Raw genomic sequence first — 24,119 nt, 5'->3', positions numbered from 1 at the left:
GTTGAAACTGCAGAACTATCAATTGTAGCAGCCTAAATAAACCTTTATTCTTTAAGGATCTAACTACACGAATGACGACTTAAGTTGTATGTTTTTAGTGTAACTCGTAGTGTAACGGTTAGAACTAAAAAATACATGGATGTTTGTTTTATGGCACTAGTATTGAAAATGTTGCCTTTGTACTAAAGTCTCTGTGGCCACAATTGGGTGTTTGGTGATGTTAGTGTAATGGAAGCTGATAGGTATGTTAACGTTGCCTCTTTTGTGTTTCTTATCAGCTTGGTCTATGGAAGCTCAAGAGGCTCCCACCCAGAAACGGATATTTTGCACAGACAGGCGTACGGAACACCTCACCCTCTGCAGGGCTACGCTACCAACCACCACCCAGCAGGTAACCTTTACTGCTTTGTGCATGGACTTTTTGATTCTCAATTTACCCACATAATTTGGTTTCTTTTGAATGTGTGCACTGGTGGATGTTTTTTTATGGCCTGCAGCCCGTCCCCAGTAAGATCCACCACCCTCATCGATCCAGTGATTTTATGCAGTGGTTTACCACTGGAAGTGCTCTCTGCTAAGTAAACACCAGACAGGGAGTCCCAGAGGGAGTCATCATCTCCTTCAGGGACTGCCAGTCTAAAGTGCAATTAAGAAAGAGAGAGCTTCCAATATCAAGCCACTCCCCTGCCTTCCTGACTCCTCTACATGGCTTCTAGGGCAGCAGGCGGTGCAGTCCCAGGAAGCTGGTGTTTGTGGCCATGCATCAGTCCCTCCACTTCTCGTGCACAGGAGTTGGTCCTAGTGCCTTTTCAAGTCCATTCACATGTGCCTGGGACTGTCTCCTCTCCAGACTGCAGCAAAGACAGCCCCCCTCCCTTCATCCAAGAGGGATGGAGCTGCCGCTGAGTGCATTTAATTTCCTTTTATAAAGCGCAACGGAATATGCTGCGCTATATAAGAAACTGTTAACAAAAAAAAATATCCTTGCATACCACCATAGTGAAAAATGTTGTTGACCTTAAATTTTACAGGTAAGCCTTCCTAAGCTCAACATTGCATGTTTGAAGTCCTGAAAATATTAAGAAAAATAATATGAAAGCCAGTAATAATTACTTTGTTTTGTACTGTTGTAAGATTATAATACAGTCAAGTCGGTACCACAATATAAACAGTTTGATAAAGATCCAAGTTGAAAAATGGCGCATTGCTTTGGATTCACTTTTTTTATTTTATTTATTTTTGATATATTGTTGTCCATTACTGTACATGTGTAGGGAGTGAATTCTCATGCCTTCTAATCTAAACACGACAAGTTGATATGTTGCTCACGGCAACCAATCAATCAAATTGTATTTTCTTTTTTTCTAATAGGATGTATTTATAAATAATAGGTAGAATCTAATTGGTCCCTAATTAAGCAGCAGCCGGGACCCACAAAAGCACATGGGATGAGGGACTTATCCCCCATTGCGGCTTCATTTTCAGCCGATAAAAAAAGGGCAGCTAATTGGATACCGCAATAATGACTATCTGTTACTAATTACGATATTCCGATGAAACGGAAACAGGGGCTAATTCAGCATGGATCGCTAATGTGAGAATTTGCAGTAAACTGCGAGGAGCAAGCCGCCACCCAGACAGAAAGAGAAAACGTCCGCAATAAATTGTGAGAGAATTGCAAATGAATCACTATGCACTAGCAAATCCAGAGTTTTAGCCATATGTGCATAATTGCGCGTAGTTCTGAGGCTTCCGCTAATCTGCGGCTGAGACAGGAAGTGGTCATCGCTAAAGTCACAGACCCTTCTCAAAAAACGCCTGGGCACACCTGTGTTTTTTTTTTCAACCCCTCCCCCAAAAAAGGCAGATTACCCCGCTAAACGCTGATCAAAGTCGGTCAAAGTGTGAGGGGATTGCGTTTACGATCCTTAGACATTTTCTATTGCTATTTCCCCTCACACATGAGCAATGCATATTATTATTATTAATATTATTATCGTTTATTTATATGGCGCCACAAGGGTTACGCAGCGCCTGACAATACATACCGTAGATGAGCAAAAGAACAAAAAAAAAAAAAAGTGGTTTACAGTACAACTGCAAATTAGGACAAGTACATGGCAAATAAAAGACAGTAGCGGCAGAAATATATTATTAGAAAAGCACACAAGGAGAGAGGGCCCTGCTCGTTAGAGTGTACATTCTAAATGGTACGCCATTCTAAATGGTACGCATTCGCAGTCATTCCATAATTGCTCTATTTGCGAATTCGCTAATTAGCGATCCATGCTGAATTAGCCCCATAGTGTTTAAGGTAGAATTCATTGAAAGAATATGGGCTTCTAGAAAAAGTATCGTTAATGCGTGTTTATCCAATTGCTATAGAGATAAAGAACCAAGCAATCAGCTCCTAACTGCCATGTTACAGGCGGTGTTTTGAAATGACAGGAGCTGATTGGCTGGTTGTCTTTCTCCAAGCTTCGATAAATCCCCACATCAGTGTTGGTATAGAAAGGATTTTGTTTGATATTTCAGTGTACTGCATTATATGTAGTTGGGGGTTTGTTTGTATTTTCAGTAATCTGTGAAATCCTTCTCTGCTCTTAGGATTGTCTGGGTTGTTTGAGACGGGCCTCCACCATGCCAGTAGCGGCACCCCAGATGCTTCTGTGATGAATCTAATCTCTGCTCTAGAATCTCGTGGTCCGCAGCCTGGACCCTCCGCTTCCTCCCTGCTCTCTCAGTTTCGGACACCTTCATGGCAGACAGGTATTCTCTCCAGGGCCTGGGCTTACAATAATGTCTCTGCTAAACTGAATACTAAGAATTCATGTTCGTTTGGTCCCATATTTGCACCAAAGACATTTGAACAAATGTTCCTGGTTGAGTTTGAAATTACTAAATAGTCTGAGGGGGGAATTTATGAAGATGGGCGATCTATTTCACATGGGATGTTGCTATGGGCAATCAATTAAAATCGTATTATTTATTTAGCACCGTCTCGAAGATAATCAGTAGTATCTGATTGGTTAATCATACCAACATCCCAGGTGAAATAGAACTCCCATCTTAGTAAATGTCCCCCTTAATGATAATAAACGGGTTCCTAAATATCAGACGGGCCCGATCCTCTGACTGGATCCGCCAATCGGTTGCCAATGAGGATCGGTGATCCTTCTGGGAAATGAAACATGCTAAAAATGTCCGATTCACTGGTCCCAACCGTTTTTTGATTGGAGAATATGGATTTTGAAACCTGTTTATACTCCCGGTTCCGGGACCTGGTCGTTGTGGAACCAGGACAGATATATGCGGGCTATAGGCCAGAGAGGGAAAGACTAGCAATATAAAACCATATCACACTTGCTTTATACCAAATTTCAGGGAGACAAACAGATAAAACAAATCACCTAGGAAAGAGGCGTAGCCGGGCAGTGCTTGGTCTCTGAAGCACTGTACAGCCGTGTTCCAACCTATCCTCCGTGATCTAGAGACTCAACAGATGGCAGCCTAGATGGGAAAGTAGCATGCTGGGCTAATGACCATGGAAGTCACCTTGTGGATTTAGTTTTCTATTTGACCCTACTTAAGTAAAATCTACAGCTCGCACTATTGGCAGGTTCTCTGTACAAAAATAAAAAAAAGGAAAAATATTTTTTTCCCCCAAAACTAATACTATGATTTGTACGTTTGTCTTAGGTCTAGTGGAAGCAAATCCTCTAGATCACGGAGGATAGGTTGGAACACGGCTGTACAGTGCATTAGAGACCAAGCACTGCCCGGCTACGCCTCTTTCCTAGGTGAAGCAGCCATATTCTAAGTGGGTTATCAGACATAGAGGGAGATGTATCAAACCTTCTAGAGAGGATGGGTAGGGAATTCATCCATAGCAACCAATAAGCTTCTGGGTATGTTATAGACTGTCCTTTCTGGCACAAGTTCCCCAATTAATTGGTCTGTACCAATTCTTCCGAATAAACAGTTTATTGAAGATTCATGTCATCTGGTACAGCATGTGATGAGCTGCATAACTAGGTTTATGCATCTCTTCTAACATGCTGTACCAATTACCAAGACACATTCATATGATGTCATACTATGAATTTTCAATAAACTGTGTATGTTTAATATGTCATACAGACTATTCGGTGGGGGAACCTGCATCAGAAAGGGCATTGTTTCCATTTGGATTCTGTTGGAGAATTTCTGGATATTCTCCTTTCAAGGCATAAAAAAACACCAATAGTTGAACAATATATCGTTAACGACTTGAACGATGACTGTATCGTAAATTATATAACATTCATATCGTCTAGTGGGTATGCTCAATATCATTAAAGATGCGTGCTCACATGGGTTCTTAACGACTGCATGTACAGAGGGGAACCCGGTGACATCACTGATATCATTAACGATATCATTCAGTGTGTATGCACGATATAGTTTGTCCATATCGTTAAAATGGTAAATGGCACCATCCCCAAAAAATTCTATGTCCATCTTTTCATGGTGTAGACCTTTTGTACTGGTCAACCTTTTCTTGTGTATACCTTTTCACATGTCAAACTTTTGACTGTTGACCTAATTAGGGTTGGCCAAATGATCCACACCCAAATTTTAGACCTAATTACATGAATTAGATGCATGTTGTTCCTTGCGTTGTGTCCTTCTGATACACTGTTGTGTTTTTGTTTTTTTTGTAGCCATGCACACCCCTGCACCAGCAGAGCTCTTCATATCTGGGGCCATTCCAGGATCCGGTACATTTCCATCATCCTCTGCCCTTTCTGCTTACCAGCACCCAGCATCTTTCAGCGGAAGAAGCTTCCCTGTAACATCTTCATTGACACTTCAAGATGCCACCTTCAGCCCAACTTCAAATGGTCTCCTCTCTCCTCATGATCCACTTCTCCATATAAAGTCATCCCAGTCTTCTGTCCCATCTTCACTGAGTTTTGATCGGCTTGGCAGCACGGTGTTAGGCACTGGACTACCATCTCAGAGTTCAGCCTATCGCAGTGCACAGGAATCTGCTTCACGACACCTTCCCTCCCAGTTCAACCTGCTCTCCTCCTCCCTTGGACCCTCTGAACAAACATCCCAGCTCTACAATGCTTCTGTGTTCTCCAGCTCTCCGGCCTCTTCGATTGAAAGAGCAATGCCTCGACAAGACAGCGTTATAAAGCACTACCAGCGGCCCTCCAGTGCCCAGTCCCAGCTTCCTTCAGCTGCAGCTGCTGCCCACTCCCTACAGCATTATCTAAGCTGTGGGGGTAGTTACCAGCAAATGTCACATCGCTCCAGCTTGTCCTGCAGTCCATTGGGGGACCAGTCACCTGTCAGTAGTGAGGGTTCGCAGCAGAAGAACTCACAAGCACGCCAAGAGCAATCTCAGAGCTACAGACCAATAATTCAATCCCCGGGGTATTCAACCTCTTCCTCTTCCAACAAGTCCAAGAGCTACTCTGCTTCTAGGCAGACTCCCCGATCTACCGCCACTCCAAAGTGCCAAAGCATTGCATCCACCGGACAGTCACACAACTATTCCTCCTCCACTCCAAAGTCCAGCTCTGTTATTTCAAGCCAGTCTCAAGCTTACTCTCCCGGACAGCCGCAGAATCTTCTTTCTATGTCCCAGTCACAAAACTATGCTGTCACTCAATCGCAGAACCATTCAGCTGTTACTCAGTCACAAGGCTTTACGTCTAGCCAGGCCCAAGATTTGACCAGTGGGAGCAAATCCCAAAGCTATACAACTAGCCAGTCACAAGGCTTGCAGACATGTGTGAGCCAGAATCAAACCTACTCCCCCGAGCAATTACAAGGCTTGTCATCGGTGGGTCAGATTCCAAGTTACAGTGTCCAAACAGAGTCCCATGTGTCTGCAAGCCAGGCTCCTAGTTATGTCCCTGCTCATTCTCAAGGTATGCCAACTGCCAGCCCATCCCTGAGCTACAGTACTGGCCATTCCCCGGCCATGTATTCTTCTGTTAGCCATTCCCAGAATTTATCAGATTCCAGTCCCTCTCAGATAATTCGACCTCTACAGTCACCTACTTCAAGTCGATCTCAAAGCGTAGCTTCTCCTGGACAGTCTCAGAAGTATTTGACGTCAGTGCTTTCACCTTCTTACATGCAAGCTTCCCATTCGCAAAGCTATCAAAACTCGCAGTCTAATCTAGAAAGAACACCCTCCTATAGCAAACCAAAATCTGACTCTGACCTTCTCTCCACGGAAAGGACAGATGATGAAGACTTCCTCATTCAGCATCTACTACAGTCACAAAGTCCTCCCCGGGTCTCCTCTGAAAGCCTTGTGGAGTGTGAGGAAAGATCAAGTAAATCCATGGGCTATGAAATGAGCAAAACAGAGGAAAGGTATCACCTGCAAAGTGTTATAAGGACTAATTCAAACTTAGACAACCAAGGGTTGGAGATGTCTTTACAGAGCTTAAAAGACAAGAAAAAAAGTGACCGCCATAAGGAATATTCTAACTCAAGGTCAACTCCAGAGTCTTTAGGAACATCTGTTGTTCATTATAGTCATCAGACAGGCCCAATGGATTCCTTTTCTCAGGATATCAAAAAGTCAGTAGACCATCTACCACACATGGACACCTCAAATAAAGATTTAAACTCTGCACATTCATACATGCAAAAGACCCCGGAACATGCGTCACAAGGTCACAGAATGGTGGAGAGTCAGTCTATGGAGACTCACAACATGCTTCAAAGCCAACAAGGCACTCCAATGATGATGGATACTTCTCCTGATATGCCACTGTCTCTTACCCACCAGCCGACCACTCAACAGTCACAACTACTTCAGTCTGTACTAACTCATACCCAGAGTCAGCTGCAGGCGCATCAGAGAAAAGTACAGTCATCAATGGATGTACACCTTATGGAACCGCAAAGGATCCAAGCTGAAGCACAATCCCCACAGCTACAAATGCAGCTGCAGTCGCAAGCATTGGAAGCCCATTTACAGTCCCAGCAAATGCATGTTCGCTCACAGTCTATGGAGGTACACTCTCGTTCCCAGTCAATGGAGGCACAGATGATGGATTCCCACCAGATGCAAAATGACCAGCAGTCCCCTCAACTCCAGGCACAACTTCAGTCAGAACGCATGCAAGCAGAGATGCAGCCTGAGCGGATGCAAGGATCCCTTCAGTCTGAGGGCATGGAGGGACTTCCTCAAAATGATGCCATGCAGGCATTATCCCGGTCACAGGAAATGCAGGACTTTCTAGAACCTGACCTGAACTTGGAATCACACTTGGGTCAGTCCGGTTCTGTGCAGGGTCAGCAACACCTTATGTCTGATGGCGGAGACCCTATGCGTTTAGATCCAGAGTCCTCCTCCCAGCAGGTGCCACAAACTCAGATGGAGCCTAAGGATCAGTTTGACAGCCCGAGTCCTCAAGGATCAAAGCAGCGTTTTGTTCCGCTTACATCTATCTGCTTTCCCGATTCGCTTTTGCAAGACGAGGAGAGAAGCTTTTTCCCTGGCATGGAGGATATGTTCTGTCAGCAATCTTGTGGAAACGATGAGTATCCCAAGTCTAGTTGTGGTGATGATGGCTCTCAAAGCATGGACAGAAATGAGGCCATGAAAAACAGCTATGAGATGATGCAGTCTAGCCAAGGCTATTCTGGTTACTGCAACTCAGAGAGTAATGACAATCAACAAAATGTTCACTTGGGTCTGGACTCTGTATCTGTAAAGCATGAGCTGCCATCTACTGTCAATACAGAACAATTAGGGTTAATTCAGTCTAGTCATGGCCAGCAATCATCAGAAGTAAAACCTGGCCTAACCTCACCGATCTTCTGTTCTTCCAAGCCCAAAAAACTCCTCAAGACATCATCTTTCCACCTGCTGAAGAAAAGAGAACCATCTTTCCAGCCTCCTAAAAAAAACTATGCTCAGGAGTATGAGTTTGAAGATGATGAAGACAAGGAAGATGTCCCTGCTGATATCAGATTAAACAGTCGTAGATTACCTGATCTTCTCCCAGATCTTATCTCTAGCTGTCGCTCTCGGCCGAACATAAGCCCAATGGGTGATATTGACTTCTGTCCACCCAATAGCATGGATGGCCCAAAGAGACGTGGCCGGAAGCCCACAAAACCTAAACGAGAGGGGCCCCCAAGGCCCAGAGGACGACCAAGAATCAGGCCTCTTATAGAACCACATGTTTTAGGTCATGATGGTATTAGAAAGCCCCGTGGAAGAGGTAGAGGGAGAGGCAGGAGAATAGCAGATGAGGGAAGGGAAAGTATGCCAATGGAGCCCCTGAAACCACTAAAGGTATGTGGAGTGTTTTTCCACAAAATGTAATTAGAAAAATTGCAAATAATAATAATTAATTTAAAAAAAATTAGCAGAAGATAAATGACTATCACAAAAATGCTGTTTTTATTGTCTGTTTTTTTCCCCATAAATATATATATTTTTTGTAACTTTTTATGTTTTATTTTAAATAGTAGCTGGTAATTTATAAAAAAAATAATAAGAAATTTACAAACAATTTAAAAAAGTTAATCAGTTTCCCCCGAAGTGAGCAAGCTCATGGTGTGCTTTTATATCTTGTTGGTCAGATCAAACTGCAAGTGCCAAAAGGGAACGATACTTTGCAGATGGAACAAGCTGAGATGCTTCCTCCTCCCCAGGAGAATGCTTTGGATAACAGCCAGACACGGGAGAAGATCAAACAGAAGATCAAAGAGGTTGAAGAAAAGCAACCAGAAATAAAATCGGGCTTTATGGCCTCCTTTTTGGACTTCTTAAAGTCAGGCAAGAGGCAGCAGCTGCCCACAGCCAACACCAGCCCTTCAAAGAACCGACCACCTTCTGGCCAGCAGGCTTCCTTTGGGATGACCTCTCAAATGCTTTCAGGATCTCTAGACTCAACAGAGAGTGACAGCCTGGTTATGAGTTGCACCAGCCCTTGTAAAAGGTTGGACGATGAGCTGAAGCGAAATCTGGAGACCTTACCTTCTTTTTCTTCTGATGAGGAGGACTCTGTCAGCAAAAACCAAGATCTGCAAAAGAGCATCTCTTCAGCCATCTCTGCTCTCTATGATCCTACTGACCGCAAGGAAGCAGAAAGTACAGGTCAGTTAATGTGGTAATACGTTTTCAGAAATAATCTGTATAATAAACCCTACGTGCTTTTTCCTGCCTAGTGACCCCCTCCCAACTCTGAACAGGCAGCCTATTTATTTTTATTTTTTATTTGTAATGATTATTTGGTTCTCAGTATTATTATTATTTTTTTCTGTCTTAAGCACCTCCAGTGGTAGAGGAGAAGATGTCCAGCCCTGTACCTTCTGAACCTTCATCGCAGCCAGAACCACCAGTTGCGGTTTCACCACCATCTCCTCAAGAGGCACCAGCTCCACCCCCACCACCGCCGCCTCCACCACCACCTCCACCCCCACCAGAAGAAACACCTGCCCAGTCTTCCCCTGAACAGGAAGAGCCAGAAGATTCCAGACCTCTACACCTAGCCAAAAAGCAGGAGACTGCTGCTATTTGTGGGGAGACTGATGAGGAAGATGTTGAAAGCAGCGGTGAGGGTATCTTCCGGGAAAGAGATGAGTTTGTTATTCGAGTGGAGGATATTCAGGCGCTAAAGGTACAGCACAATGAACCTGGTAATGCTTCTTTTATTAGAAGATTAGTGGGCGCCCAACTAACATATAAGTACCGAAAAAATATACATATACTTCAGATAATAATACAGAAACTCCAAAACCCCAAACATGGAACACTGAGCATGGTGTTCTGTCTTGGACACCAAGGATTAACCACAGAATTAATATTAGCAGTGTGTTTTATGTGAGAAATATCAGAGCGGGTGCAATGTCAATTTACCATCTAGAACATTGTTACCTCTTTGGCAATGCAATACGTTTTAATTACAAAGTTTGCACAGATAAAACAAATCCATATATAAACTTCTGATACAGTGTGTAATACAGTTGTAGATGAAATTCCCAATTGCTTCATAAATTCAGACAGATGTAAATGACCCAATCACTACCAACACGTTTTGTTCTAAGGCTTCTTCAGGGGTAAGTTCAATTGTAGCAATAAGTTCTAATAACAACTTTTTATTAAACACACTGGCGCCTAGACGTAAATGGTATTAAGGGTCCACCTAATCATAAGCTGGTACACTGACTCGACACTTTGGACCGAGTACAGGTAAAACAATGGTGAAATAACACCAACAGGCAGCAGTCCTTACAGGTGACTCCTCCAGAAAATAAATAAATAAATATATATATATATATATATATATATATATATATATATATATATATAAATGTATGTTCTGAACACATCAAATTTACAGAACAACATAGCCGTAATGTCAGTGTTGATGGTTGTGTGCGCTGAATACTTGAATTGCGCCATCTAGTGCCTGCTGGTGCCCAAAACACTGCAATTCTTCCCCATAGATGTGAGGAGCAGCATTAACCTTTTATTATGTAGGATAGAAAATAATCCAAGATGTAGGTGCACGCTTCTGACATATATTAGCAACACTCATTAATACTCATTACTTGATAATAGATATGGAAAAGTGACCATTTTTTTCCCTCCTATCTCAAGATGGCTCTGCAAACGGGACGAGAGCCACCTCCAATATGGCGGGTGCAAAAAGCTTTATTGCAAAAATTCACTCCGGAAATCAAAGATGGACAGCGCCAGTTCTGTGCCACCAGCAACGTAAGTTACCAATAGACATCGCAGAGAGGGTAGTCTTTTAGTTTAGGGGATGGTAAGTTGTAGAACAGTGACCGTCCAATCGATCTGTAGACCACCTGTTGTTGTAACTAAGCAGACATCCCAGCAGCACACAGTACTATCAGTTAGTCTTTGTGACCACATCACTAAGCTATCTGTAACATGATTGGAGCAGAGGAATGACTTGTGGAGAAGGAAAAATCTAAATAAATTTCAGGCAGTTCAGATTCCCACGGAACCTGACTAAATAATTTTCCACAGGATGCTCGATCATAATGAGTCCTGTCTGCTGTTTTTCATTGTGAGAAGTTCCGTTTTTACCACAAGGCTGAGGTGTCTGGCAGCAGAGAAAGTAGCAGTGACTACAGTGTAGGGCTGGATATGAGGCTTGTATCGGCGGCATGTAAGGCTGAGGAGATGTGCCTTCTCACTGAGGGTCAGATGTGCTAACCTTGAAAATGTCTAAAATGGAGAGTGATAAACCACCATCCAATTTGCTTCTACTTGCCATGTCACAGGCTGTGTTTGAAAAATGACAGGTAGGAGCTGATTGGATGTTTATCACTCCCCATTTTATCACTTTTCATGGCTTCGTACATGTACATTTTTCAAATCCAGCCTGTAACGTGACAGTTAGGAGCTGATTGGCTGGCTGTTTATCACTCTCCATTTTATCACTTTTCGAAGATTGATACATCTGGCCCTAAGTCTGTATTATTTTGTAGCACTGTGCCCATAGCATTGATATACTGCAATGCATCCCAGCCAATCACGTCATTGCGATGTTTACCAGCCAATCATGTGTGTGTTTTGTGTCTTTTTTTTTTTTTTTTAACTCAATGTAGCTCACATCAGACAGATGCAGGCTAACCATTAACTACTGGCATATTTTCCCTGGGCAGAGATAATGGGACAGGATACTGGGTCTGGATTTATATTCGTAGGTCTATCGCTACTATAAAAAAAATTGCTATTGAAGGCAAAGCTACTGATCACCAAACCCTAAGGTGACTGAACCTCTCAAGTTGTTAAAGGTCACTAAAACCAAAGAAACAAATTCATCCAATATAAGCTGATGTATTGTATTGAATGAAATAACATTTTTGCTTTCCTGTCCTGCTCGTTTTAGTATTTGGGATACTTCGGTGATGCCAAAAACCGGTACCAGCGACTGTACGTCAAGTTCCTTGAAAATATCAACAAAAAGGACTATGTGAGAGTGTGTTCCAGAAAACCGTGGCATCGTCCTCTGCAAAGCATGAGGTGACTTTTGGCTACTCCATGGCCTGTCTGCTCGATTTTACTATACTGTTTTTTTCATAACACTCCCCTAGAATAGCTTGGAAGGTTCCGCTGCACATGCTGTGATTTCTTCCAGTTACGTTGCAGTGTCTGTTGACCTTGGAGGTTGTCCTTCGAACTACATAGAGCAGGAGATCAGGTGTTGCAGCATTTTGCCAATAGAATTGCAGGACTGAGGGATGGGAGGGAGAACAAGGGTATATTTAGTAGACTGTAGCTTCATCTGCTATGAGGGCAAACTTCTGCCTACTCCGCATGGAAGCAGACATATTGGAGCTATATCTGCTGTGATCCCGTGTTTTCAATCACAAAAGCAGCCCCCCATCGGTTTCTATAGCAACTGCTTTTTTGCTGAATTTACCATGCTCCACAATGCAGAGCATTCTGTAGTTCTCGCCCCAGTAAATATCGCCATGGTAGCAGATTGCCTGTAGTCCTAAAGAAACCAGAGTCAGATCATTCCTCGTCACTCTCCACCTGCACATATGCAGTTAGCAATGGTCCTAGTCAAGGGAGGCTGCAGTTTAAAATTCAAATATGCGAAATACAGCAACTGCCACCAACTGCTATTCCAATCTGACTCACTGACTTTTCTGCAGCCCAACCCCTGGAGCCACCACTGGTTGTATTAGTGATCACTTGACCTCCAACACATCCCAGGAATGGTCTCTGTCCTGGCATGTGTTTTATAAAATTGGGCAATTATTATTTTACTATATTACTAAGATGGGAGTTCTATTAAGGATGGGATGTTGCTATGGTCAACCAATCATATTCTATTTTCTTCTAGAACGTGTTAAATAAATAAGTATATTCTGATTAGTTACTATGTGCAAAATCCCTTTAATAGAACTTCCGTTTTAATAAAGAGCCCCCAATATGTTTTATATCTTGCGTCTAATACTTTGTTATGTCTGTTTTTGAACAGAAGGCAAAGTCAGACAAAAGCCCCTGGAGCGAAGAGTCCGGTGGCCGTTTCTAAGCCAGAGAAGTGTGAGAAACAAGATCGCACGATTAAAATGGACTCTAATTCAAGGCTAGAAAAGTCTGAGGCAGCAGAGAAGCTAGAGAAGGTGGACAGAGTCGAGAGACCTGATTATGCAGAACATGAGGAGACCGTTGACAAAAATGAGACCGTTCACCAACCAGAAAAAGCTAATACTGGGGAAGAGCTTGAACAGCAGAGCCTGGCGGTTAATGTTGCAAAGGATGAGGCTAATGGAGAGATTGATAAGGAAGAAAAGCTTGATCCAGTGGAACAGACGGAGACCATTTTTCCGAATGAGAAGGAAGATCTCGTTGAGGATGGTGACATTTCTGAGCCAGTAGGGAAGAAAGAAAAAAACGGTCACGTGGTTACGCTTGAGAAGGTTGAGCTGGTGGCCAAGGCAGAAAAGACTGAGCAGATGTCAAAACCTGACAAGATAGAACCAGCGGCCAAGACTGAGAAAGCTGAGATGGTGGAAAAACCAGAAAAAACAGACACCACTGTAAATACTGAAAAGAGTGCACAGGTTTCAAGGCCTGAAATACAAGAACTCAGTTCGAAGCCCGAGAAGGTGTCTACTCCTGTAAGGCCTGAAAAGTTGGAACCGGGTTTGAAGCCTGAAAAGGTTACTACGGTTAGTAAACAAGAGAAGCCAGAGCGTTCTTCAAAGCCAGAAAAAGGTTCCTCCTCTGCAAGGCAAGAAAAGGTGGAGCGCATAGTAAAAGCAGAAAAAGGTACACCAATGGCAAGACAGGAAAAGACTGAACCGGTTGTAAAACCTGCAGCTGTGATTAGACAAGAGAAGACTGAAGCTGAGGTAAAAGTAGAAAAAAATGCAGCAGCTAACAAGCAAGAAAAGTCTGAACTTGTTAAATCGGAGAAGGTGGAGGCTGCTCGAAAGGCCCAAAAAGCTGAATGTACAGGGAAGACCTCCTTACCAGCAGAAAAGTCAATGAAAGACGAGATCTTGGAAGCACCTGAGAAAGATGAAGAGGTAAAAAAGGTAGAGAAAGCTGAGACACCAAATCGAGTAGAACAAAATGAAGTGACAAAGAAATCAACCAAGTCGGAACTGATGGAACAAACTTCAAAAGTGGAACCAGCAAAGAGGACTGAGAGACCGTTATCACAAGACAGAGGAATGAGAAATGATAGAGGGGAAAAATCCTCAAAGGTGGAAAAGACTGCAAAGAATGACCGATCTGACAAATCTAGGAAGACAGAGCGTTTGGAGAAACCAAGCAGGGTGGAGAGAGCAGATCGATCCCCTAGGTCGCCCAGGTCACCCAGGCCAGATAAAATAGATAAAACAAGAGTGGAGAGGCCTGAAAAAATGGCTAGGCCTGAGAGATCTTCTAAAACTGCAAGGACAGATAGGCCTTCAAAAATGGACAAATCGGAGAGACCTGAAAAAATTCCAAAGTTGGAAAGGGTTGAAAAATCACCAAAACTTGAAAGAATTTCAAAGAATGACAGAGTTGAGAAGACCGAAAAACCTGTGAGAACTGATAAAATTGAGAAACCCGTAAGAACGGAGAAAATTGAGAAACCAGTGAGAGCAGAGAAAATTGAGAAACCTGTGAGAGCGGAGAAAATCGAAAAACACGTTAGAGTGGAAAAAGTAGAGAAAGTAGAACCACCACCTCCTAAAGTTACTCTGAAACCTAAGCAGAAACATGCAAAAGTGAAGGCTGAGCCACCACCAAAGAAGAGGAAAAAATGGCTGAAAGAGGTGGCTTCGTCTTCCGATTCAGACTCTTCACCCGACCAGCAGAGTGAAGAAGGTAAAAGGGGAAAAAAATATGATGAAATATAAGATATTAAGTTGAAATGTAGGAGCAAAGTATTATAGATTGCATTGGCAGCCTACTTGCTTAAGCAAGTTGCGTATTTGGAGTAAGCGTGATTTCACTATTATCTCTACAAAGCTCACAGTTTAAATGAGGGTAAGGCAAGCAGTGTTAGTTAGCAAGTGAATGGGTCACATTCCTCTTACACAATGACATTGTCAGTATGACAAGGATCCCACTGTGACTGCAAAACCTCTGACTCATCTCACTGAAATAGACTGAAGGACACCCAAGGGACAATATAAAGTCCAAGGCCCAATAATAGCTTGCACAACACAATTTGCTCAAGAGCTATTTTAATAAACTTTTTCCCACCACTAGAATGCTTAGTAATACGCACTAGGTGGGTATAGGATCTAAAGAGACCATATTCTACAAATGGAAGAGAACTTGTTGAAAATACTTTCTAGATGAGCTGTGTTATAACATAATACAAACTCCTCCTAGGTCAACACCTTAAAAATGCTCAATTTATCATTTATCCATCCAAATCATAACTCATGATATGGAGGTATTCAATTAGCTGTAGGTGTTACTGGTCGCGAGCAAAGGCTATTCAATTAAATGTCTTTTTTTTTTTTTTTACGCTGAAAAATCAGGACTCAAGCATACCAACGTATTCTGCGTAAACCGCGCAGGTAGTTTTTCTAGATTTTTATTTTAATGCAAAATGTGAGGTTCAGTCCATCTGCGGGGGCTCGTGTGCTGGGTCTTCACTGCTAATTGAATGCCTCTGGTGCATTCAATTAGTTCAAATAATAACTGTAAACTGTAAACTTTCAGTCTGAAACATTGCCAGGATTGGTGATATAGCTCCAGAGTTCCAATTTACCCTCTTGTAGAAACTGGGTGAGAGGCAAACTAACTTGCCCAATGTAATCAGTGGGCATCATGCAAAGTTAAGAATAATCCAATCAGAAAGTTACATTAAAACATGGTATTTCCAGGTGGAAATGTGTCCACTGTGGTCCTATTCTAACTCTAATTGAGGCTTGATGGCGAGGGATATTTATAAAAAGCTCAGAGAGAGATAAAGTACTGGCCAATCGGCTTCGAACTACCATGCTACAGGCTTTGTTTAAAAAATGAAACGATTGGTTGTTACTTTCTCTTGTCCACTTTATCTTTTCAAGGTTTGATAAAACTACCACTTTAGAAAGCAAATAAGTATAGGAATTCTTTCTTCAGTTCCCTGTGACCTGGCGACAGTACAGAGATATTGTTTACGAGTTATGGGGTATTCCATCCCGGGTCACTCCTGTCCATCCGTCCCGACAGCCATGACCCTGGCCCGGTTTAGTTTTGCTTGGCCGCATATCGCCAGGCGGGATTCAAAGGGGAACGTGTCCATATTAAAGGCCGCGGATTGTCGAGATTCGGCCGTGATCGCGACAATGCACTCCCGCTATCGACAAAACGGGCCCTACAGCTTTTAAAGTCGGGAACTTTCTGTCGATCTGCCTATTCAAAGCTTTCGGGCAAGACAGCATTGAATAGGCGCCCGCTGCTATTTCCCCTGTCGGAAATAGCGGCGGGGATTGAATGCCTCCCGAAGTCTCAAAATGGCTGCTTCCATTGTGTCTAGGGGACAGGTACAATGAATGGGATCCGTATCATATATATTGTTTAATGTACATTGGGCCTCATTCAGACCTGACTGCTGCTGCGCGAATTCGCATAGTGCCCGTTTAGCGTTAGACTAATGCAATGCATGTGCACAATGCCGTCCAGCTATGAAATCCTGCTACTTTTTTTTTCTCCGCTTGCCAGTTGATTGACAGGAAGCTACCTTTTGGGGGGTGGTATCCAGCCATTTAGTTGGAGTGCCCTAAAAAATGCAGGTGTGCCTGAAAAAAACACTGGCGTTCCCAAGCGTGTTAGGGGATGGTGTGTGACATCAGTTCCAGCCTAGATCAGACTGATTCCATTGCAGCCACCGAGTAAGTCCAGACCTACTCAGAGTCTGCAAATCGCGGTGACCGGTGGTGAAATCCATCGATGGTAAGCAGCTTACGAATGGTTTTGGAAACTTCTCAAGCCTAGTTGCATGGCAAACGCATTGATTCTTAAGATAGGATTTCACTCTGGCGGAGCGGCGTTTACCTGATTACTGGCCCCTGCAAATTAGCAGCCTTGCAACCCGGTCTGAATTAGGCCGATTTGCGTAAATTTTTGCTATGTTGTAAAGAGGTTGCATGTATCTTAAATCTTGCTTTCCATGCAGCATAGAGAGGAATGGGCTGTGTGTACGAAGTGTACAACTTGTGCTCCTTTTAAACCTTCAAAATGTTCCGTATTTTTTGTTTGCAGAGCGCGTTCCTGTGGGCCGTGTGCTCAATACAAGAGCCATGAAGGAGATGTACCGAAGCTACATAGAAATGTTGGTCAGCACTGCATTAGACCCAGATATGATACAGGCATTAGAGGATACTAGTGGTGAGTTGGTCGCTTAAGATGACTCATTTTTGTTTATGTACCTGCTTTTTCCCATGTATGAAGGACATACATGTGCTCAGCGACTGGTTCTAAGCCCCCCCGTAATTATCGGTGCTGCTACTATATACAAGATAGCGCACCGATAGCAGAGGGTAATTGTATGTATGGTCAGCAATGATGACTGTTCGAAACCTGCAGCAAAAAGTGTCCTTTCTTATTCACCGCAGCAGACTTTGCCCTGGCTGTAGCATCTGCCGGCTCCGGGCTGCACAGGAGATCTCGCGAGACTTGTAAGATCTTGGGCATGCCTAGTGAACTGGGCAGAGTAGACACACAGTGCAATCGGTACTAGGCTGATGCGCTGTGGTAGGTCTAGCAGCTGTCGCTAGAGGGGGAAGTTTTAACTCTCTCCCTGCTTCAGTATCCGAAATGTTAATACAACACGTCGCTGCAGCTTCTGGTATAGAGACAAAGGAGGAAATGTTTTACCCGCACATACAGTATCATGCAGGTATAATACATTACACCCATAGCCTGTGAACTGATAGAATCTAATTAGCTGGCACTTTATGCCTCAACAAGGTTTTTTAATCCTCCCACTTATTTGGCTAAGCCTTTCTGGAAAGCCATGGGAACTGGAAATGGAGTATGTGTCTGGTTTTTAGTGGCTTGGAGACTGTGTGGTGACCGTTTCTCTGAAGTATTCCATTGGACGTGTCATTTTATGGCATATTCAGTTTATGCTAATTGGACATAATACTTTTCCCCTTGCCTTATTTAATGTTTTTCATCATTCTCAGAAGTGCAGACATATACGTGAATAGAGTAGGCATGTACAACAATGATAGAATACGAGACATAACACCTGAAAGGACATAAAGGAACAATGTTGGTAAAGAGCAAAGGGGGTATCTGTGACGGATCCCTCAAAAACCATGGCAAAGCCCATAGGCTTCTATAGAGTAACGGCAACTTTGTTGGGCATTACTCTATTTTGCGGAAACCCGATGATCTGATTTTAGTGCATGGCGGGAAATGCAGTAAAAACCCTGATAACGGAGTTTTTACCGCATTTTCCCTTTAGTGCATCTCCCCCTATATCTGGTGTGGGGAGATGAAATGTCATTCAAAAGACGTTTTATATAACCATATAAAAGATGGAAGCAGAAGAGAAACAAACATGCAAAAGAGAGGTAAAGGAAAAAAAAAGTGACGGATGGAAAGGAAAAAAAAGGCGAAGGGGGATAAAGAAGGAAAGAGGTCTAGTCTGCTTCTAGGTTTTTAACTTGGGAAAGCTAAACCATTATTCCCCTAAAAATAGGAGCAGAGAAGACCCTGTGGGATGATGGGGAGTTGTCAGTGTGAAGGTGCATACACACTGGTCGATATATCGGCCGTTCGATTGAACAGCCAACATATAGATACACTATCGGCCAGTGTGTACCATCAATATATCTGTGAATGGCGTTGTTCACAGATATATCGTGTCGGCTGTGACACGGATATGTTCTCCATGGCCACCATGTGACACGGATATATGTTCTCCATGGCCACCATGTGACACGGATATATGTTCTCCATGGCCACCATGTGACACGGATATGTTCTCCATGGCCACCATTTGTTAGGTTTCATTGCTGATGAGAAGAAGAGTCAGTAAGTTTCCAGTGTCTAGCAACTAGACAGAGATCCACATTTAGAATATGAAGAAGCTCATCAGCATTCTTATTGAGGCCTTCTAGTGGACAGCCAAGAGAGAAGACCATGATGACTTAGTCAGTTGCCCCTTAAGGGCTTCAAGGTCGATCCAAATGATGCCCATTTAGCTACAAATTCTGTATTTTTTTCCCCTTTTTAGTACTGTTAATTGGTCAATTGAATTCACCCAAGCTGGGTTAGGTGTCTGCACCAGCTCCGTTATATTATACAGCTGAGGGGCAGATTTATTAAGCTTGGAGAATAGATAAAGCGGAGAAAAGGTAAAAGGAGATAAAGCACAGCCAATCAGCTGTGTTTGAAAAAGACAGTTGGGAGCTGATTGGCTGTGCTTTATCTCCTTTTACCTTTTCTCCGCTTTATCTCCAGTTTATCTCTTCTCCAAGCTTAATAAATCTGCCCCTGAGCCGGTAGAAAAGATGTTATGAGAACGGCAGAAACAGACATGGTGTGAATGGACCGTTGACCACAAAAGGTGCTAATCTGACTGGCTGATGCAGAACTTGTCACATAGCAAATAGCGGTCCCTCTGACACAATGTGTCCCCAGCCATGCTGTCTCTTATGTTGTCTCACAGTCGCAACTTCACAACACACATTGCTGATTGTCTACTCTCATTTTTCCAGATGAACTTTATCTTCCACCCATGAGGAAAATCGACGGCATTGTAAACGAACATAAGAAGAAAGTTCTGAAAAAGATTTCCCTGAGCTCATCCATTCAGGTATTTACCTCCTCCCATAATGCCCATGAGCAGCTTATGTTAATGGCGGGTGATGATTTTTCCTCAGTTATGGCGGGAATTCAATTGGCTGTGGTAAATTACTGCAAACTAAGTGATCTCCTGGGGCTATGCAATTAGGGATGAAGCCAGAAGTTATTGAGAATATTTTTTAGCTCCTCATTGGGTTTAAAAAACAATCTCCAACAACCAGCAGGTTAACAGGTGCCTCGACCTGGTTAATGCGTGACTCTATGAACTTTACACTTGACTTAACAAGGTTATCTGGATTCCCAGTGAATAGCTCGAGCATTAGAGTCCAAAGCTACCTCAATGTTTTCACCAATGGTAATTCACCGCAGGTAATTGAATACTGGTCTATGTGGTAGAAACTTCGATGGAGACCTAAGTTTCACCATCGCTGACTGTTTTACATTCTATCTTGTCATGTGACACAAGTGACTTCTCTGCTCTAAGAGTAAAAGTTCCTAGTTTACCAGACCCAGTATATGCCCAATGCCAATAAATGTCGCACCCTGTACATTTTGACATCGGCTGTGAGGCTGTTCCAGGGTCTGTAATGTCTGGCTATTGCTTTTGTACTACATTTGTCAACAAGTCAACCACTTCATGCATTAGGTCAGGGATTCTCAAAATTGGTCCTCAGGACCCCACACAGTTAACGTTTTCCAGGTCACCCGGCAGGTACACCGGTGCATTCATTACTCATTGACACAAGATCCAGAGGTGGAGCTAATTATTTCACTTGTGATTCTGTGATGAGACCGGCAAAACATGCACTGTGTGGGGTCCCGAGTACCGAGTTTGAGAATCCGTGCAATAGGTGGACATAGTCAAAAGGTCTATATATTATAATGGTGGAGTCAACCTTTTTACTGTCAATTTAAGAAGCAAACTCCTTCCAACCAGGGCTGGATTTAGGGGTCTTGCCGCCCCCAGGCACCACACTGTTGGACCCCCCCCCGTGTACCTGGTCGGCACTCAGTCCCGCCGCCCGGCTCAGCCTCTCTGCCTTCTCCTGCAGCTGCCGCTCCTCGCACTGCAGGTTGGTGACGGAGCTGGAAAGCGGCCCCACCAGCGCGTCCTCCAGATGCCTCTCCACGCCGCCGGAACATCTCTGCCTGCAGCGTGCAGCCCCTGCAGGTTCCCCCTGTCATCCTTCTGCAGCTGGCGGCCGGCCACACTGACACCTCAGCCACCGACGGCCACAGTGTTCTGGAGGCTGCAGCACACAGTACAGCCTCGAGCTGGCACAGGTCACTAGCTCCAGGTCTCTATGGATAGCTGTTCAGCTATCCGGTGCTGCTGCCCGTAGAGACCCGGAGCTAGTGACATGTGCCGGGCGAGGCTCCTGGCTGCCCGCCGCCCACAGTTTGTGCCGCCCCTAGGCCCGTGCCTAGTGGCAAATCCGGCTCTGCTTCCAACACTACCACACACAGGACAGGAGCTAAACTATTTTTGTTTGGAAAGGGTGTTTTTTTGGTACTCTTTACCTAGAAGGGCGCCCATCGTGGCCATCTCGGGCATTGAATGCACTAAAAAATCGGGTGCGATGCGACTGACGAGATGCCCGAGATTTCCCATAGGGAACAATGTTAAATGTCTCAATTGACCCAATTTTCCTGTTCAATGCCTCAATTGACCCGATTTTTCCATAGGAAACAATGTTAAATGGGCCACAGAGGCCAAATAGGCACCCTGAAGTGTGAAATGGCCACCCCAATTGTTAACGCCACCCCACGATCAACGTCAACCCGAAGCGCGGCGAGCGGCGGCGGTACGCGTCCTACGACCTTTTCATACCCCCACTATCCACGTCGGCATGGAGTTGAGAATAGAAAGTGTGGCGAGCGCAGCGAGCCACCGAGCCCGAAGCGTGGTGAGCGGACGCGGATACCTTCACAGGTATCCGCGTCCCCTCGCGGGCTTCACAGCTGTCCACGTCCCCTCGCGGGGCTCGCTGTGCTCGCCACGCTTCGGGCTCGGTGGCTCGCTGCGCTCGCCACACTTTCTATTCTCAACTCCACGCCGACGTGGATAGTGGGGGTATGAAAAGGTCGTAGGACGCGTACCGCCGCCCCTCACGGGCTCGCTGCGCTCGCCACGCTTCGGGTTCACGTTGATCGTGGGGTGGCGTTAACAATTGTGGGGGCCATTTCACACTTCAGGGTGCCTATTTGGCCTCTGTGGGCCATTTAACATTGTTTCCTATGGAAAAATCGGGTCAATTGAGGCATTGAACAGGAAAATTGGGTCAATTGAGACATTTAACATTGTTCCCTATGGGAAATCGCGGGCATCTCGTCGGTCACATCGCACCCGATTTTTTAGTGCATTCAATGCCCGAGATGGCCACGATTTTTTACTAACGATGCCCACGATCAAAATCGTGGGCGCCGTTCTAAGTAAAGAGTACCGTTTTTTTTATTGCTACTATTTACAGGGTATGGATCATTAGGTCACCAGCATGTTGGTCAACAGTCATTATGTCGACACCCATTATGTCGACACCATTAGGTCGACATGGGTTAGGTGGACAGGGTCATTAGGTCGACATGGGTTAGGTGGACAGGGTCATTAGGTCGACATGGGTTAGGTGGACAGGGTCATTAGGTCGACATGGGTTAGGTGGACAGGGTCATTAGGTTGACATGGTTTTTTCACATTCTTTGTCCCGAATGTCGACATAGACACTGAAACGCAGCACCGCGTCCGCTCGCCATGCTTCGGGCACGGTGCCTCTCTACGCTCACCATATTATTTTGTCCTCGCACCACACGCTAGTGGATGGTAGGGCATGAAATACCACCTGTCGGCTCAAACAAAATGTGAAAAACCTTATGTCGACCAACCCCATGTCGACCTAATGACCCTGTCGACCAACATGCTGGTGACCCAATTTACAGATGTGCTCTGGGCCTTTTATTTATTGCCAGTTATTTATATAGTGCACACATATTCCGCAGCACTTTACAGAGAATATTTGAATATTTTCATCTGTCTCTGCCCCAGTGGAGCTACAATCTATATTCCCTACCACATATACATGCACACACAGACATTCTAGGGTTAATTTGTTCAGAGCCAGTATATTTCTGGATTGTGGGAGGAAACCGGAGTACCCGGAGGAAACCCACACAAGCACGGGGAGAATATACAAACTCTGCACAGTTAGAGCCATGGTGGGAATGGAACCCATGACCTCAGTGCTGTGAGGCAGTAATGCTAACCATTACACCATCCGTGCTGCCTTTTCACTCTCACTACAGTTATCATTGCTCCACATACAAAGGTGACCGTGTTTTGTTTGCCTTGTGCACAGACACATATTTTAGTTTTTAACCTCTCTTTCCCTGCAGGAGGCGCTTCACACGTTTCCACAGCTAAATAATGATTCAGGGGAGTCTATCGTCAGGATAAAACCTTGTGGGGAGCCCTACAACCGAAAAACTCTCAACAAGTTAAAAAAGAATGTAGCCAAGCCACAGGTAAGAGGAAATCTCTGAGATTCCGTGTTTCCTTCAGAATGTGTGATTCCTTTTAGTGGATTAATATGGTTTTATGGTCTCTGAAGGATTTGGACATTTGATGTAACGTCCTTCTGACTGCCTAGTGATGACAGCCATTTAGTCTGTGTGATATACTTGATCTGGCCTCTGTATATAGACACTAATAGCAATAATGTCACCTGCCATAGGTTTGGAGAACCTTTTATACTCTACAGTAGTTAGTGACTGAAATCGATTTTTTTCCCCCAGTCTTTACTTAATGTATCATACATTACTTAATGTATAATCATACCTTTTGCATCAGGGGCTGGCTGGCAACTGGGGACAGACACATGCAATAAAATTATTATTTTTTATTTTTTTAAACACACACACCTTTAAGACTTTCAGAGGGGTAAGGAGCCCCACGTGGCACAGCAGGAGACAACCGTCTCAGACCCGACATTGTAATTAGCAATTCATTCCCCTGAGGCACCTACAGTTTTGTAGTGAAAGGCAGGCAGCATTGCCGGTGGGAGCTTCTGTGCTGAGGAGACTGGCAGTGGCTCGCAGTAAATTAAGCATTTAAATGATGATTGGGGCTGCTGGTGTTCAGGAGTGATCCCGGGCTGCCCAGGCAGTGCTGCACATAGATCGGCCGGTAGCACAGTTTTTGCAGCCTCCAGCAGTAGTCTATACATGTGCTCACTGCTCCTGCGGCCATAAAACAGACTACTATGCAGCGGCCTGGGAGCAGCTGGAGCCCTGCCCCCCCCCCCCCCCCCCCCCCCCCACCTTCCCAGCCTGCCACTGTTTTGCGTTTAGTTTAACC

At 44.3% G+C, this 24,119-nt stretch overlaps 1 protein-coding gene across 2 annotated transcripts in view; it reads left to right on the top strand.

The window, feature by feature from the left end:
• Positions 1–24,119, top strand: part of PRR12 (proline rich 12) — an 81,154-nt gene that overhangs the window by 45,500 nt on the left and 11,535 nt on the right. The window contains exons 2-13 of one of the 2 annotated variants that reach the window (XM_083162417.1): positions 279–391; positions 2,608–2,769; positions 4,704–8,317; positions 8,608–9,124; positions 9,298–9,647; positions 10,631–10,747; positions 11,895–12,028; positions 12,996–14,839; positions 15,505–15,543; positions 17,216–17,341; positions 19,684–19,781; positions 23,159–23,287. In XM_083162417.1, the coding sequence (XP_083018543.1) occupies positions 279–391; positions 2,608–2,769; positions 4,704–8,317; positions 8,608–9,124; positions 9,298–9,647; positions 10,631–10,747; positions 11,895–12,028; positions 12,996–14,839; positions 15,505–15,543; positions 17,216–17,341; positions 19,684–19,781; positions 23,159–23,287 (7,243 nt within the window). The remainder of the gene's footprint in view (positions 1–278; positions 392–2,607; positions 2,770–4,703; positions 8,318–8,607; positions 9,125–9,297; positions 9,648–10,630; positions 10,748–11,894; positions 12,029–12,995; positions 14,840–15,504; positions 15,544–17,215; positions 17,342–19,683; positions 19,782–23,158; positions 23,288–24,119) is intronic. The other variant, XM_083162418.1, reaches the window with a different exon arrangement.

This window comes from Crinia signifera, chromosome 19, assembly GCF_055691185.1.
Source record: "Crinia signifera chromosome 19, ASM5569118v1, whole genome shotgun sequence".
Lineage (NCBI taxonomy): Eukaryota > Metazoa > Chordata > Amphibia > Anura > Myobatrachidae > Crinia > Crinia signifera.
This window is presented reverse-complemented; position numbering and strand designations above follow the sequence as displayed.